Raw genomic sequence first — 15,215 nt, 5'->3', positions numbered from 1 at the left:
TTTCTTTCCTTAGTATATGTAAAACTTCAGCTACTTGAATTAAGCTGATGATGTTTATGGTTCTAAAACTAAAGATATTTATGGCAATTTTTCCCTTTCTCTTGATAGTTTCAGCCTTTTGTGGGATACTCTTTTAATCAGTGTGCAGTGGTTGGAAACGGGGGGATTCTGAATCAGTCTCTCTGTGGAGCTGAAATCGATAAATCTGACTTCGTTTTTAGGTAAGTACTGTCAAATTGTCTTTTTTTAAAATCCAAGATCAGTTGAATATTTTAAAGGAATAGTCTAAAGATATTCTGTTTAAATTTTGATCTTTGAACTTTGTTGCTTAAGCCTACGATCTATCTGGTGTGTTTTCCGATGTGTTAAATGGATCATGAGTTCCTTTGAATGTTGATACCAGAAAGATAAAACTGTGCTATGCTTACTAAACTTTCCAAAAACCCTGTATGAAATCATGGTGAAAGAGATCTTCACTGAAGGACTTGTCAGAGCCTTCAGTGTATCAAGGATAACTTTTTTTTTTTTTTCTTAAACAGCATTTCAAGAAAACTTTGTTCTCAGGTAATACTTGTGAAAATACTGACTTTGATTTTGTATAGCTGTACAACATCATTGTTTATTTAGGTTTCTGGCCTGAAATTTAAGGGGAAAAAAATGTGGCTTGTAAAATTCTGATCTTTTAAAATGTTTCTATCTCAGTACAAGCTAGCTTGCCAAAAACAGAAACAAAAGTGGTTTCTATGTGTTTCTGAACTAATAAGAAAAACCAGAGAGCATCTCCACTTTCAGAACATGATGGAAAGATAGATGATTCATCCTTGTGAGGATGGATTTCAACTGAAATGTACCTTTTCGTAAAGTTGAAATCTGTTTCTTCCTATTTCATGAGCACTGATTGCATGCATCAGAGGAAGATCCTTTGATCTTTATTGATTTAATACTGCCCTTTTTATTAGCACATGAGAAGGAAACACAATTTTGAATCAGGAGCTCCCCCTCATTTTAATCTCATTTAGAAGTTTATGCTGAAAGTAATGACAAAACAGACCTGGCAGTCCAACAATTACTGTGTTCCTCATGATGAATGTGGAAATGGTGAATACCTGCATGATTTAGCCATTTTGTTAAAGTACTCAGTATGGAAAAGCCAGGGGGAAAATAAATAATTCTTCTCATAATAGACTTTTTATAGACTGAAAACTCCCAAAACATCTGGGGTGAATATTATGCCTAAATATCCATTTTACTTTATAGCAGGTATAAGAAACACAAGTTTAGGTTTAAAAAAAAAAAAGAAATACAAGTTTAGGTTTAACAAGCAGAAAAAAACAACAGCAACTCAACAGCTACTTAATTTATAACTCTGAAATAAATGTATATATTCTAGATTCTGCATTTGCTGATGCCAAGTATTTTTCTGAATAGAGAGTTCATTTTGAAGTTAACCTTCCAAACAGAAAGGTCAGGTGGGGGCTATACATAGTGGATGTCATTAAAATTTATTTAATGTTTAAGCCTATATCGATTTTGGCCATTCATGTTTCATAGTTTATGGAACCATCTGGAAACTGCTTGTGATTATTTTTCATTTCAGAAGATTGGGAGCTGTCGATTAAAAGTGTAAGGAACAAGAATAGGTGTTGAGTGGCTTCACTGTACTATATATATGCACTACACAATATTCCCCCATTGGTCTCCAGTGATATCATATTCAAAATCATTTTTGAGTCTTCAAAAGGATATGAAGTGGTTATGTTCTAGAAAGTAGATTTGTTACAGGAAGTCCACTAATGAAGTTATTTCTGTGGCCTGTTATCTATGATTAATATTTGTGTTTTCCAAAGTGCCATCTTTGTTTTAGGATGTATCTTTTTTATCAGTGAGGGAAGTACATGTTTCATTTATTCATATATTTCACAGAGGATGAAATAGATTATTTTAACCTCAGGAGCATTGCAGAACACAGTCAAATTTAAGCAGCTTTCCTCAGAGATGCTCCCTTTGTACATATAACTTTAAAGAAATGGTCTACTTGAAATTCTGTAAATGATACTTAGGGAATCGTAACCAACTTTCCCTTTTTTTGTGACAAGAATATGCTTACTCAAAATTACAATTCTTAATTTGTTTTCCAATTTAAAAACCAATTAGTACTCAAAAGAGGATGAGAACATCAATATGAAAGCATCGTTATAAGAACATTAGAGCTTTATTTATTAACAGCTTAATTTGGTGGAAATACTATCCATATGGGAATCAGGAAATTTTTAATTTTTTATATAAGCTTTGCTTCTGGCACCCATTATAACCATAATGACAATGCCTCAGTTTTTAAAAATTTGTAAATTGACAATGATACCTAACAGAAGCCAAAGATATTAAGAAAAGGTGGCAAGAATACACAGAAGAACTATAATAAAAAGATCTTAATGACCCAAAATAACCCCAATGGTGTGATCACTCACCTAGAGCCAGATATCCTGGAATCCGAAGTCAAGTGGACCTTAGGAGACACCACTATGAACAAAGCTAGTGGAGGTGATGGAATTCCAGCTGAGCTATTTCAGTTCCTAAAAGATGATGCTGTGAAAGTGCTGCACTCAATATGCCAGCAAATTTGGAAGACTCAGCAGTGGCCACAGGACTGGAAAAGGTCAGTTTTCATTCCAATCCCAAAGAAAGGCAATGCCAAAGAATATTCAAACTACTGCACAATTGCACTCATCTCACATGCTAGCAAAGTAATGCTCAAAATTCTCTAAGCATGGCTTCAACAGTACATGAACTGAGAACTTCCAGATGTTCAAGCTGGATTTAGAAAAGGCAGAGGAACCAGAGATCAAATTGCCAACCTCTGTTGGGTTATTGAAAAAGCAAGAGAGTTCCAGAAAAACATCTACTTCTGCTTTATTGACTATGCAAAAGGTTTTAACTGTGTGAATCACAACAAACTGTGAAAAATTCTTAAAGATGTGGGGACACCAGACCACCTGACCTGCCTCCTGAGAAATCTGTATGCAGGTCAAGAAGCAACAGTTAGAAACAGACGTGGAACAATGAACTGGTTCCAAATTGGGAAAGGAGTATGTAAAGGCTGTGTATTGTCAACCTGTTTATTTAACTTATGTGCACAGTACATCATGCACAATGCCAGGCTGGATGAAGCAAAAGGTGGAATCAAGATTTCAGGGAGAAATGTCAATAACTTCAGATATGCAGATGCCACCACCCTGATGGCAGAAAGTGAAGAGGGACTGAGGAGTCTCTTGATGAAAGTGTAAGAAGAGAGTGAAAAAGCTGGCTTAAAACTCAGCATTCAAAAAACTAAGATCATGGCATCCAGTCCCATCACCTTATGGCAAATAGATAGGTATCAACGGAAACAGTGAGAGACTTTATTTTCTTGGGCTCCAAAATCACTGCAGATGGTGACTGCAGCCATGAAATTAAAAGACCCTTGTTCCTTGGAAGAAAAGCTGTGATCAACCTAGACAGCATATTAAAAAGCAAAGACATTACTTTGCCAACAAAGATTCGTCTAGTCAAAGTTACGGTTTTTCTAGTAGTCATGTATGGATGTGAGAGTTGGACCATAAAGAAAGCTGAGTGCCGAAGAATTGATGCTTTTGAACTGTGGTGTTGGAGAAGACTTTTGAGAGTCCTTTGGGCTGCAAGGAGATCAAACCAGTCAATCCTAAAGGAAATCAGCCCTGAATATTCATTAGAAGGACTGATGCTGAAGCTGAAGCTCCAATACTTTGGCTACCTGATGAGAAGAACTGACTCACTGGAAAAGACTCTGATGCTGGGAAAGATTGAAGGCAGGAGAAGGGGACAACAGAAGATGAGATGGTTGGATGGCATCACCGACTTGGTGGACAAGAGTTTGAACAAGCTTCAGGAGTTGGTGATGCACAGGGAAGCCTGGCGTGCTATGATCCATGGGATCGCAGAGTTGGACACGATTGAGTAACTGAACTGAACTGACCACCATGGAAATCTAATTAATATAAATAATTTTTTAAAAAGGATTGCGAACTCTTCAAATGCTAGGCAAGGTGTAATTGTCACTTCTAGTTCTGTCACTGAAAGCATTTATCAGATTCTTATGTTTTATCCAATATTGAAATGCCAACTAAGAGTTTGTTGCTATTGTTGTGTAGTCACTAAGTCATGTCTGACTCTTTTGCAACCCCATAGACTATAGCCTGCCAGGGTATAGGATTTTCCAGCAAAAATATTGGAGTGGGTTGCCATTTCCTTCTCCAAGGGGTCTTCCCAACCCAGGGATCAAACCCGTGTCTGAATTCTGTACTTATTAAATATTTTCAATGGAAATCAGATGAATTCCGAGACTCTTTACAGCAGTAATTTTCTTCAATAAAATGAGAATGGTCACATGCATATGTGTGGATGTACTTTTTTTTGAAAGTTATATTTTGAGAATATTTTGTCTTCCAAATTTCAGGTGTAATCTCCCCCCAACCACAGGAAATGTTACCAATGATGTTGGCACTAAAACCAACCTGGTGACTCTAAATCCCAGTATTATAAAGCTAAGGTAAGTCCCTCCAAGTTACATAACTGTTTCAAGACCACTTTTTTATTATTTAACCTGTTTTATTATTTAACCTGTCTGAGCCCTAATCTTGCTCCTGAGACTGACTGGAATGGCTTTGTAAGGAAAATACATAAGAATATATTAGTAATTTAGGTTGTGGCTCATAAGAGGTATGTCCGGTTGTACTTCTAATGTCATAAGTCAAGGGTTGCTAATCAAAACAGAACTTACTTATCTCTTCATGTTTTGCACCAGTACTGAAGTTTTTAAAAAATTATTTCCCTTCAGAATTTTAATGTTACTGTTTTGTCTTGATAAAACTTCCTTAAAAAAACTTAGTCTACTTAGAAGCTTCAGAAAGTAAGCCTTAGAAGAACCTGACAAAATTGTCAGGGCACTTTGGGCAGCTTATTACTAAAAAATAATTCCCGTATTTTGTTTTCCACAATGTCACTACTATGAAATATTGGCTGTTTAATAAAAATCCCATTAAAAGTGAAAGTGTTAGTATCTCAGTTGTGTCCGATTCTTTGCGACCCCGTGGACTGTAGCCTGCCACACTCCTCTGTCCATGGGATTCTCCAGACAAGAATACTGGAGTGGGTAACCATTCTCTTCTTCAGGGGATATTTCTGATCCAGGGGTCAAACCCTGGTCTCCTGCATTGCAGGCAGATTCTTTACTGTCTGAGCCCCCAGGGAAGCCCCAAAATCCCATACTTAGTTTTATTCAGTTGTTTTCATCCAAAGTGATTAATAATTGTTATTAGTAGAATATATCCCTCAAATAGTTCTAGTATGGCTTAAGAGAATATAAAATATTGTACCTGTCTCCCCAGAGTTTATTTTCCAAACACATGTGCTTAGGTATACCAGTGTATTTACTGAGGCATTATTTAAATTTAACACATATCACGGTCCATGGAAGAAATTTAAAATGCATATGTGTGTGTGTGTATGCATATAGATATTTTAGGTTTTCTAAAGCAGAGATCTCCAGCCTCTGGGATCTAATGCCTAATGATCTGAGGTGGAACTGATAAAATAATAATAGAAATAAAGTACACAATAAAGATACTGCACTTGAATCATCCCCAAACCACCCCCACCTCCCAGTTCATAGAAAAATTATCTTCTGTGAAACCAGTCCCTGGTGCCAAAAAGGTTGGGGACTGCTGTTCTAGAGGAAATTGTTATTTTATAATAATATGTATACTTGCATACAGCTCAATGAATTTTTTTAAATGTACAGATATTTTAAGAGTGTGCTATGTTTGAGAAAATGTGTCAGTATGATACATTTGGAAGGTGTTTCAGTATTAAAAAGCAACCTCAGGAAAAAATTACTGAGTTTGAAGATAAAATAATTTTTAAAAATGTATGTCCAGCAAGGATATTGCTCTGTAAGAAGGTAGAAATGAAAGAATAGATATGCCAAGAAAGAAATGGAGACCTAACCCTTGATATTTATTATGCAAGATGCTTACTTAACCCTAATTTCTCTGAATCTTCTGTTTGTCTCTTTTATATACAGTGACATAACTGGTTCTGTTTTTTGGTCAGTGGTGAATTCAGCTTCATGTTACCCAAACTGTTCCTTTGATGATTATTGTTAAAATCACAATGTTTTAAAAATTTGGCAGATATGGGAACTTAAAGGAAAAGAAAGCAATATTTCTGGAGGACGTTGCAGCCTATGGAGATGCTTTCGTCCTTCTGCCTGCGTTTTCCTTCAGGGCCAATACTGCGGCCTCTTTTAAGGTGTACTACACACTGAAGGAATCTAAAGCAAGACAAAAGGTTTTATTTTTCCATCCCAAGTACCTGAAAAACCTTGCACTCTTCTGGAGGACTAAAGGTGTGACCGAATATCGCCTGTCCTCCGGCTTGATGATCACAAGCGTGGCAGTCGAGCTGTGTGAGAACGTGAAGCTGTATGGATTCTGGCCCTTCTCTAGAACTGGAGAGAACGTGCCTGTCAGCCATCACTACTACGACAATGAGTTACCTAAACGCGGTTTCCATGAGATGCCCAAAGAGTATAAACAAATTCTCCAGCTTCACGTGAAAGGCATCCTCAAGTTACAGTTTAGTAAATGTGAAACAGCCTGAATGCCTTTAAATGGGCATCATGTTCACATAATGCAGTTGGTGAGTAACAATATTCCCAAACACCGAGAGAGGGTTGTAGGGTTTCATAGGAAGAGTCCCAAAATTTGGTTGGTTCCATGTTCCACACTATGTTTGCAACCTTAGCAACTCATTTCTGATCTTCAGTTTCTCTTCCTATAAAATGGGGATCATGAAATCTAACTCATATTAGGAAAATGTGATCATCTATGAAATCGTTTGGCAAGTATTTGGTGTGAGGTAGGGACTCTAAGAATATTTCTTTGTTGATATTTTTAACAACCATTTTCACCCTCACCAGAGATATTAAAAGGTAGGCTGTCTTAAAGACTCTTTTTGGAGAGAATAGCTGAGTTGCCAAGTACCACTGCAATTCTTTCTCTGGCAGGAACCTCTATTATCCATAAAATCTTTCCTGCCTTTCTTCCTATCTTAAAAAGTGCATATAAGAAAATTGTTTACTTAAACAAAAAGCCTTTTGTTATTCAGGAATGACTCCTTATGCTTCTAATTACATTCACTTGTGTCTTGAACTGCACTGATGTAGTGGCTGGATTTAGGCCGATTCTTTTCCTCTTTTACATTTAAAAATCACTCTTTAACATACCTATATTTACTACTTCAAGGGCAGTTACAATTTTTCTTATCTGTTGTCTTGTCTGTGGGGAATAGCTGCTTCATGCTGACCCTTTCCCAAGCTCTGTGAGAGAGATATAAAAATGACTTAAGGCCTGCAGGAAGGAAGAGTTGTATGTTTTATAAACACATTGATATGCATTTTGTAAACACATTGTGCTCAATGTTCACTAAAGCTTTGAGGAGACAGTACTGTGAGGAATGAAACAAGAATGATTCAATAGATTTCAGTGAAATCTATTTCAGAGAAGAGGTGGTTTCTGAATTAAACCTAGTAAAGGAGGAAGGCTTCACCAAATGAAGAAGAATCTAGGTAGAGGAAATTTGATAGGAGAGAAAGCAGTCCCCTTGATTCCGGTTGAAGTTATTTGAGGGTAAATCATGGTCTCTGCCCCCCAAACTGCCACATGATGGTGGGATATATAGCCCATGGGGGTGGTGGGTTGGACCACATCTGTGAAATGGGAATAATACCAAGCTAATTGATTTCATAGGAAAGTCGTAAAAACTAAAGCCCAGAAAACTTAATTCTCAGCAAGGAAAGGTACGTTTACATGAGAACTAAGACTAATCATTTAAACACCAATATGAAATAAAGCTTAAGGAGACATTGAATACTAGCATTTTCACTACACTCCCTTATGTTATGATGATACATGTTAATGTAGTTTATCCCTGCAGCTATTGAATAAGTTATTTGACTTAAATAAGTAATTACGTGCACACTTTCCTACTCATTTTTGTACCAGTGTGAGAAGAGCAGAAATGGACAGCATGACAAATTCATTATGAATATAATTCTGAATTCTTAATGTAGCCAGATTATTGTTTTATTCAACATTCACTTGTAAGAACACTCTGCTGCCAACTGCTTATTTTGCAAAACTAATCTTTAATTTTTAGTTTGATTGTAGTTGATTTTTGTGATACTTTTCTTAATTCATGTTCTCATTTGTTCTTCTATAGCAAATGAAACCTATTACCTCCATAAATTGGTTTAAAAGTTCATATATAAATATTTTCTAAAAGAACCATGCTTTTAGTTGCATAGAGTCTAATTCGTGTATCTTTTTGTAGCAATGAATAAATGACTGTTTTCTACTGCTTCTAATGGGTTTAATTAGTTTTTAAAAATCTGCTAGCAGGATTGGTAATGTCTCTATCATGTTATTAGCAGTGATTATGAAAATTAGATCAGAACACTCTAGTATTTTATAGTTTAGTAAAATGTTTCCCTCAAAATGTTTTCTGCTGGGAAGAAACTTCAACTTTGCTTTTTGATGACACTGAAAATACATGATTGATAAGTAAAAATAATAGAATATATTGAAATAAATCATTAAATATACGACATGGAGAATTTATAAGTTATTTTAATAAAAATCACATATGATTAGGACATTTAGAGCTTACTTAAGTTTTTCCTATTTTAACTTTGGATGTTTTGTCTAGAATATTAAAACAGAATTTTCAGTGTCACTGATAAGAATTTTGGAAATACTCAAAATAGTGTGAAAGCAAGGAGCATTGTCCCACAGATACCCATGTTCCAGTAAAATGTCAGTAGAAAAACTTTTAACTTGTGGAGGACATGGTATATCTTTTGCCATGAACACAACCGAAGTTGGTTTCTTGTTTCACATTTGCATTAACGTTCGTGTTCAAAACTGTTGGTGTTTTACAGCCATCCTACCTGGATTTACATTAGCCAAAACTGAGGTCTCAAACAACATGTATGTTGTTTGTGTTGATTCCTGAGTTGGTCTGAGTTGTTGTGAAATCACAAGAGCTTGTAGTTACCTGCCCTTGTCTGAAACTCTCTTCACTTCTCTAGTGTCCTCAGAGTTGTCCTCAGAAATAAATGGAGTGGGAGGATGGAGTTCACGTGACATTATCAAAATTCATGTTCTGTTATGCTTTTGTTGTCATTGTTCAGGCGCTAAGTCGTTTCTGACTATTGTCTTGCATTGGTAGGCAGGTTCTTTACCACTGAGCCACTAGCGAAACCCCTTATTATACTTTAGAAAGTTTTAAAAAATCTGTTTTGGAACAGTAGGATGTTACTGGAGCATCACAATGGAACACATAGAAGATCATCGTCTGCCAGGAAATGTTATCATGTAATCTATCAGCTGTGTGAATTGGAAATCATAATAACAATTTTTGTTATGTAATGGTGAGCTATTACATATGTTTCACCAAGATCCAAACAAAAAGAGAAACTCTGAATTCCATTCTATAGATTTAGTGATTCACCAAGTCTGACGTGACACTCTCAAGAAATCGCTGGATGTAATGAACACTTGTTAGATGAGTGAGTTTGATCTGCTCTTAAATTTCAGGTACATCCATAGGCATGGAAAACAAAGTCAGTACTGGTGCTAGCCATTACCAAACCTTAGTTAGGACTCCAACTCATAATACTGTCTGCTCCCAGTTTCTAAGGGAAATACTGGCTTGGTTGATTTCATTTTCTACTTGTTGTTTAGCATCATGGGGCAATGTAAATGAGTAATAAGAGCCCAGAATAATTTCTATCAAAATCCAAGGGTAAAGGCAGAAATATTTATTTAAGCACAGAAGAATGCTGTATGGTCCCTGGGAAGGATTCCATGAATAACTGCATGGAGTTAAATTTTACACAATGTAATAGTCCTTGAAGTCTCTGCTGTTTTTCCCTACTAACAAAAGGCAAGATAGATCATGACTTTCATGAAAGAAGATTTCCTTCTGCATATAAATTCCAACCCAGTAAATATGTGGGCACTCAGCCAGATAATCAGCCAAGGACATTTTTTTTTGAGGACTTACTATGTATAGAATACTGGAGTAAGCCATAAATCAAACCTGTTTGGGGCAAGATTTTTCCTTGCTTACAAAAAAATTTACCAGTTAAATACTATATTGTGTCAAGTACCTTAAATCATCCCATAAATTTCAGAAAGCTTTGGGAAAATTGGAAAGTTTTGTGTAACAGGTATAAATAGCTACTACAGAAGGATAATTATAATGCAATGTATAGCATAGTGATGACAGTAAAAGCATCACATGCAACGTGACACATTGTTCTGCTACTAAGCCTTGAAGGAATTGCAGGAATTCACAATATCTGAAGCACTGGACCTAATTAGACTATTTCTTTCTTTATTCTTGATTTTTAAAAATCCACTTAGAGCCACTGCATGAGTTCAGGGTTTACTGTCTGCATGTGGCTTCAGAAGGTTGACTCCAGAGTGAGCAGTCACCATTATCCTCCCGAAGATGGATGGCCAGGACTATTTTTCTTGCCCATCTCATCTGGGTCCTCACTCTTCCAAGAGCATTCTTCTTTTTATATATATAAAAAAGTGAGTGATATATGATAGAGAAACATCACTTTATATAATGGAGAAAAGATCAACTCTTCAGCAGATGGTATTGGTGATATGGAAAAAAGACAAATTTCTATAATACATTGCACTGTAGAAAAAGTTGGACTCTAGGTAGATTAAAGAGGGTTTAAAGGAAAAACTGCAAAGCTAATAGAGCAAAATGTAGGTAAGGGGCTGTTCTCTTTAAACATAACCCCGAAAGAATTTTTAGTTAGGTTAGGAAATGATGACTATGGCTATGTTAAAATGAAGAATTTCTAGTCAGTGAACAACACCTTAAACAAAGCTAACAGGCAGTGACAGACCGGCATAGCTTTTAGCAATGCGTAAAATTAATGACATTAATATAGAAACATTCTAGGAACTACAAGTCAACAAATAAAAGATGAGAAGCTCAATATAAAAATGAACAAAGAATAAGAATGTGCTCTACAAAGAGAAGAGCTGAGCAGCTAATAAGAATGGAAAGTGATGCTCAAACTTACTAATATCTGAGAAATAAAAATGAGATCTATTTATTATATTGCTGAGAATTTATAAGATCATTAATTCAGCCAGTTTGGAAAGCAGTCTCAAAGTACTGAGGTAGTAAAATTAGTTATTTGTCCTATGGCCCAGCAGTTCCACCTTTCACATCTGTGACTTCAGAGAACTTCCTTTGTAGGTCCACAAGGAGACAAGTGTTAAGGTATTTATTTCAGGGACTTCCCTGGCGATCCAGTGGCTGAGACTCTGCCCTCCCAATGCAGGGGGCCTGGGTTCAATCCCTGGTCAGGGAACTAGATCCCACGTGCCATAACTATGACCCAGTGCAGCCAAATAAATACTTTAAAAAATAGTATCAGAAACATGAAATATTTTTAAAATATACTTATTTCAATATTGTTTGCAGTAGCAGGAAGTTGGTCTCCCAGGTATCCTTCTCTAACGGAGTACATGAGTTAATTTTGATAAATACATAGTATGGAATACAATGCTCTCAATCAGAAGCAACTTACTGATGTGTATAGAACCAGGATAAATCCTTACAATACAGCATAAAGGGGAAAATAAAAGTTATAGACAATGCCATTAAAATATGTATTAAAACACATACACACATATATATTACATATACACATACATATGTATGTACATGCATACTCAAAGACATATATTAAATGCAGGAAGAGTGCCTAATTAGGAGGGGGAAATGGGACTGGATTTAGGGATAAAATGGGAAATAAAGGGATAAAATGAATAAAAAATACAAGGAAAGGACCTTGCAGGGACAGCAGCTACCAAGTAGGCCATAAATGAAGAGCCTGATTAACAGCTCCCAATCCAAGGCAAAATTAAAGTAATACAGAATGAATAACATATTAATTTAAAAAGAGTAAAAGTTCTAAAATAGCATAACGTATTTTCTCTTTTGTTCCAAGAGGGAGAGGACAAACATCCTGTGGTAGAGAAATAGTAGTGCTAAGGAGGTATGTTTTACAGAAGGGGAAAGTGAAAATGAAGGTTGCTCAGTCCTGTCCGATTTTTTGCGACCCCATGGACAGTGAGCCTGGTGGGCTACAGCCCGTGGAGTCACACAGAGTCGACTAACAAGTACTGTGCTGGTTACTTATATGTGATATCATGTTTAATAAGACAAGCCTTTGATACATATGTTCTTATTCTCACATAACATACAAATATAGATGAGACTCAAATAGGTAAGTAGCTTTTGTAAGGTTACATTGTAAGAGTAGGGCTAACATTCAAACTTCCATGTTTGACTTTAAAGACATATTTCACCAAGAAGCCATCTTCAAATCAAAATAATACATATATATCTATTATCCCAAAATGTTTTCTTATGTTTCTTTTACTTAGCATAATAATATTAAGATTCACTCATGTTGTTTGTGTGTCAATAGTTTATTCCCCTATTTACTGAGTAGAAATCTATTATATGGATGTATAAGAATTTGTTTATCCGTTCACTCATTGATACATGTTTTAGTTGTCTCCAGTTTTTGGCTGTTACAAATACTGCTCTCCTGGACATTCATGCACAAGTCTTTGTTTGGACACATAGTTTTCATTTCTTTGGCGCCAGTATCTAGCGTTGGAACAGCTGAATCTCATAGTCAGTGTATGTCTAATACTTTTTAAAAATACCAAACTGTTCTCCAAAGTTGTAACATTTCATGTTTTTATCAGCAGCCTATACCAGTTGTGGTTACCTTATATCTTTGATAAAATTGTATATGTTCAGTCTTTTTAAAATTTTAAACATTCTGTTGGGTATTTAATTGTTTCTCCTTATTTTAATTTGAATTTTCTTTATGATTATCTTTTCAGGTGTTTATTTGCTTTCTATGTATCTTCTTTGGTCAAGTGATCATTCAAATATTTTGACCATTTTTTGATTGAATTTCTTTATTATGGAGTTCTAAGGAAATTCTTGATACAAAGCTTTAGTCAGATATGTTTTATAATTACTTTCTTTCAGTTTGTGGTTTACCTTTTCATTTTCTTAATAGTGCCTTTTAAGTAGCAAAAGTTTATAATATCACTAAAGTTTAATTTATTGAAAGTTTAATTTTACAGTTTGTGCTTCTTGTTTCAAATTTAAGAGTTCTTTGACAAAACCAAGGTCACTAAGGTTTTTTCCTGTTGTCTTCTAGAGAGTTTATACTTTGACTCTTATATATAATCTTATGAGTCACTTTGAATTAATTATGTGTGTGTTCATAGTGTGAAGTAAGGGTCAGTGGGTTTCAACTATAAAAACTTAATTACCTTAATTTTTATAGTTGCTTAAGGTAATTAATATGAGACCTATTTTTGTTTTTAACATGGAAGTTAAGTGCTGTAGATTTTCCTCCAAAAACTTCAGCTGCTTTCCACAAATTTTGATATGTCATGTTTTGTTCTTCAGGGAATTCAGAAATAATTTCTGACTGACTTTTTCACTTATTCTTTGTACCAAAGGTTATTTAGAAATATGTTATTCAGTTTCAAATATTTCTGAATTGTTCCAGATATACTGCTGTAGATTACTTGATTAATTTCAGTATGGTCAATGAATATACTTTGTAAATCCATTTAAATTTATTATGACTTTTATGGACCAGAAAATGGTCTTTCTTGGTAACTTTTCTCTGTGCACTTGAAACTAATGTATGTTGTGATGTTGCTGGGTGGAGTGTTTTACTAATGTTCAGTTATCAATTAGATCAGCTCAGTTGATATTATTGTTTACATCTTACATATCTTTCTTTATTTTCTGTGTACTAGTTTTGCCAGTTAGTGAGAGAAGAGTGTTAAATCCTTGCTATAACTGTGGACTTAACTATTTCTTCTTGCAGTTTTATCCATTTTTGCTTTGTGTATTTTGTACCTCTATTAATAGGTGCTTAAATGTTTAGGGTTGTTATGTTCTCTTGATAAATAACCTTATTATCATTCTGAAATTATCCTCTTTACCCCAAGTAATATTATATTCTCTGAGATCCATTATGATATTATTATAGCCACTCCAGCTATTTTTAGTTATCTAATTAGCATATCTCTTAGCATATCACTTTACCTTTAACTTATTTGTTTCTTTATACTTAAAGTTGTTTTCTTATAGACAGCAAATTTTGGTTCTTATGTTTTTTATCTAAACTGAACATCTGCCTTTCATTCATGTGTCTATATCATTTAGATTTAACCTCACACATTTTACTTCTACATATATTATAAACTGCACTGTGCTATACTGTATTTTTGTTTTGTTTTAAACTGTCAGTTACCTTTAAAAGTTTTTTTAAAGAAAATATTTAGTATTTACCCACATACTTACCATTTTCAATACTCTATATTTTGTGTAAATCTGCATTTTCAATGAATAGTATTTCTCTGAAGGATTTCCTTTAATATTTCTTATAGGACTGGACTGCTGGTGATAAATTCCTTCAGTTTTTATACAGTTTTTGAAGACATGTGTATTTCCCCATTGTTTAAAATCTTTTTATTTATTTATTTATTTTTAATCTTTTTTTTTAAACTAGGTTGACAGTATATGTTCTTTTAGTATTTTAATGATAGTGCTCCTCTCCCTTGTGACTTGCATTGTTTCCAATGAGCAGTTTGTTGTCATTCTTACCTTTGTTCCCATGTACATGATGTTTCATTTTTCCATCTGGTTTATTTTAATTTTTTCTATCACTAGTTTTAAGCAGTTTTATTAGTATGTGATTTGGTATAATTTTCTTTTTTGTCTTTGAGTTTCTTTGAGTATCTTGCATCTGTGGACTTAACAGCTTTCATGAAATTTGGAAAGTTTGGGCAATTATTCAGTTATTTTCAAATATTTTTTGTCTTACCACTTTATTTTTGGGGAGGAGGGTCTGTTTTTCTTTGGATAGTTTCTATTCCATCTTCAAATTCACTACTTTTATTTTACTGTTTCTAATCTGGTATTAATCTTATTTAGTATATTTTTCATTTTAAACATTGTGGAAGCTTTGTGTGTTTTTATACCTTTCATGTCTATAT

General features: G+C 34.7%; 1 protein-coding gene across 1 annotated transcript in view; it reads left to right on the top strand.

Moving 5' to 3' along the window:
* Window positions 1-8,433, top strand: part of ST8SIA6 (ST8 alpha-N-acetyl-neuraminide alpha-2,8-sialyltransferase 6) — a 143,782-nt gene extending 135,349 nt beyond the window's left edge. The window contains exons 6-8 of the mRNA XM_043480191.1: window positions 109-221; window positions 4,472-4,564; window positions 6,207-8,433. Of these exons, the coding sequence (XP_043336126.1) occupies window positions 109-221; window positions 4,472-4,564; window positions 6,207-6,675 (675 nt within the window). The 3' untranslated portion in view covers window positions 6,676-8,433. The remainder of the gene's footprint in view (window positions 1-108; window positions 222-4,471; window positions 4,565-6,206) is intronic.
* The last annotated feature ends 6,782 nt before the right edge of the window (window positions 8,434-15,215 follow it).

This window comes from Cervus canadensis, chromosome 10 (genome assembly GCF_019320065.1).
Source record: "Cervus canadensis isolate Bull #8, Minnesota chromosome 10, ASM1932006v1, whole genome shotgun sequence".
Classification (NCBI taxonomy): domain Eukaryota; kingdom Metazoa; phylum Chordata; class Mammalia; order Artiodactyla; family Cervidae; genus Cervus; species Cervus canadensis.
The sequence above is the reverse complement of the archived record's forward strand: the minus strand, read 5'-3'. Positions and strand labels throughout refer to the sequence as shown.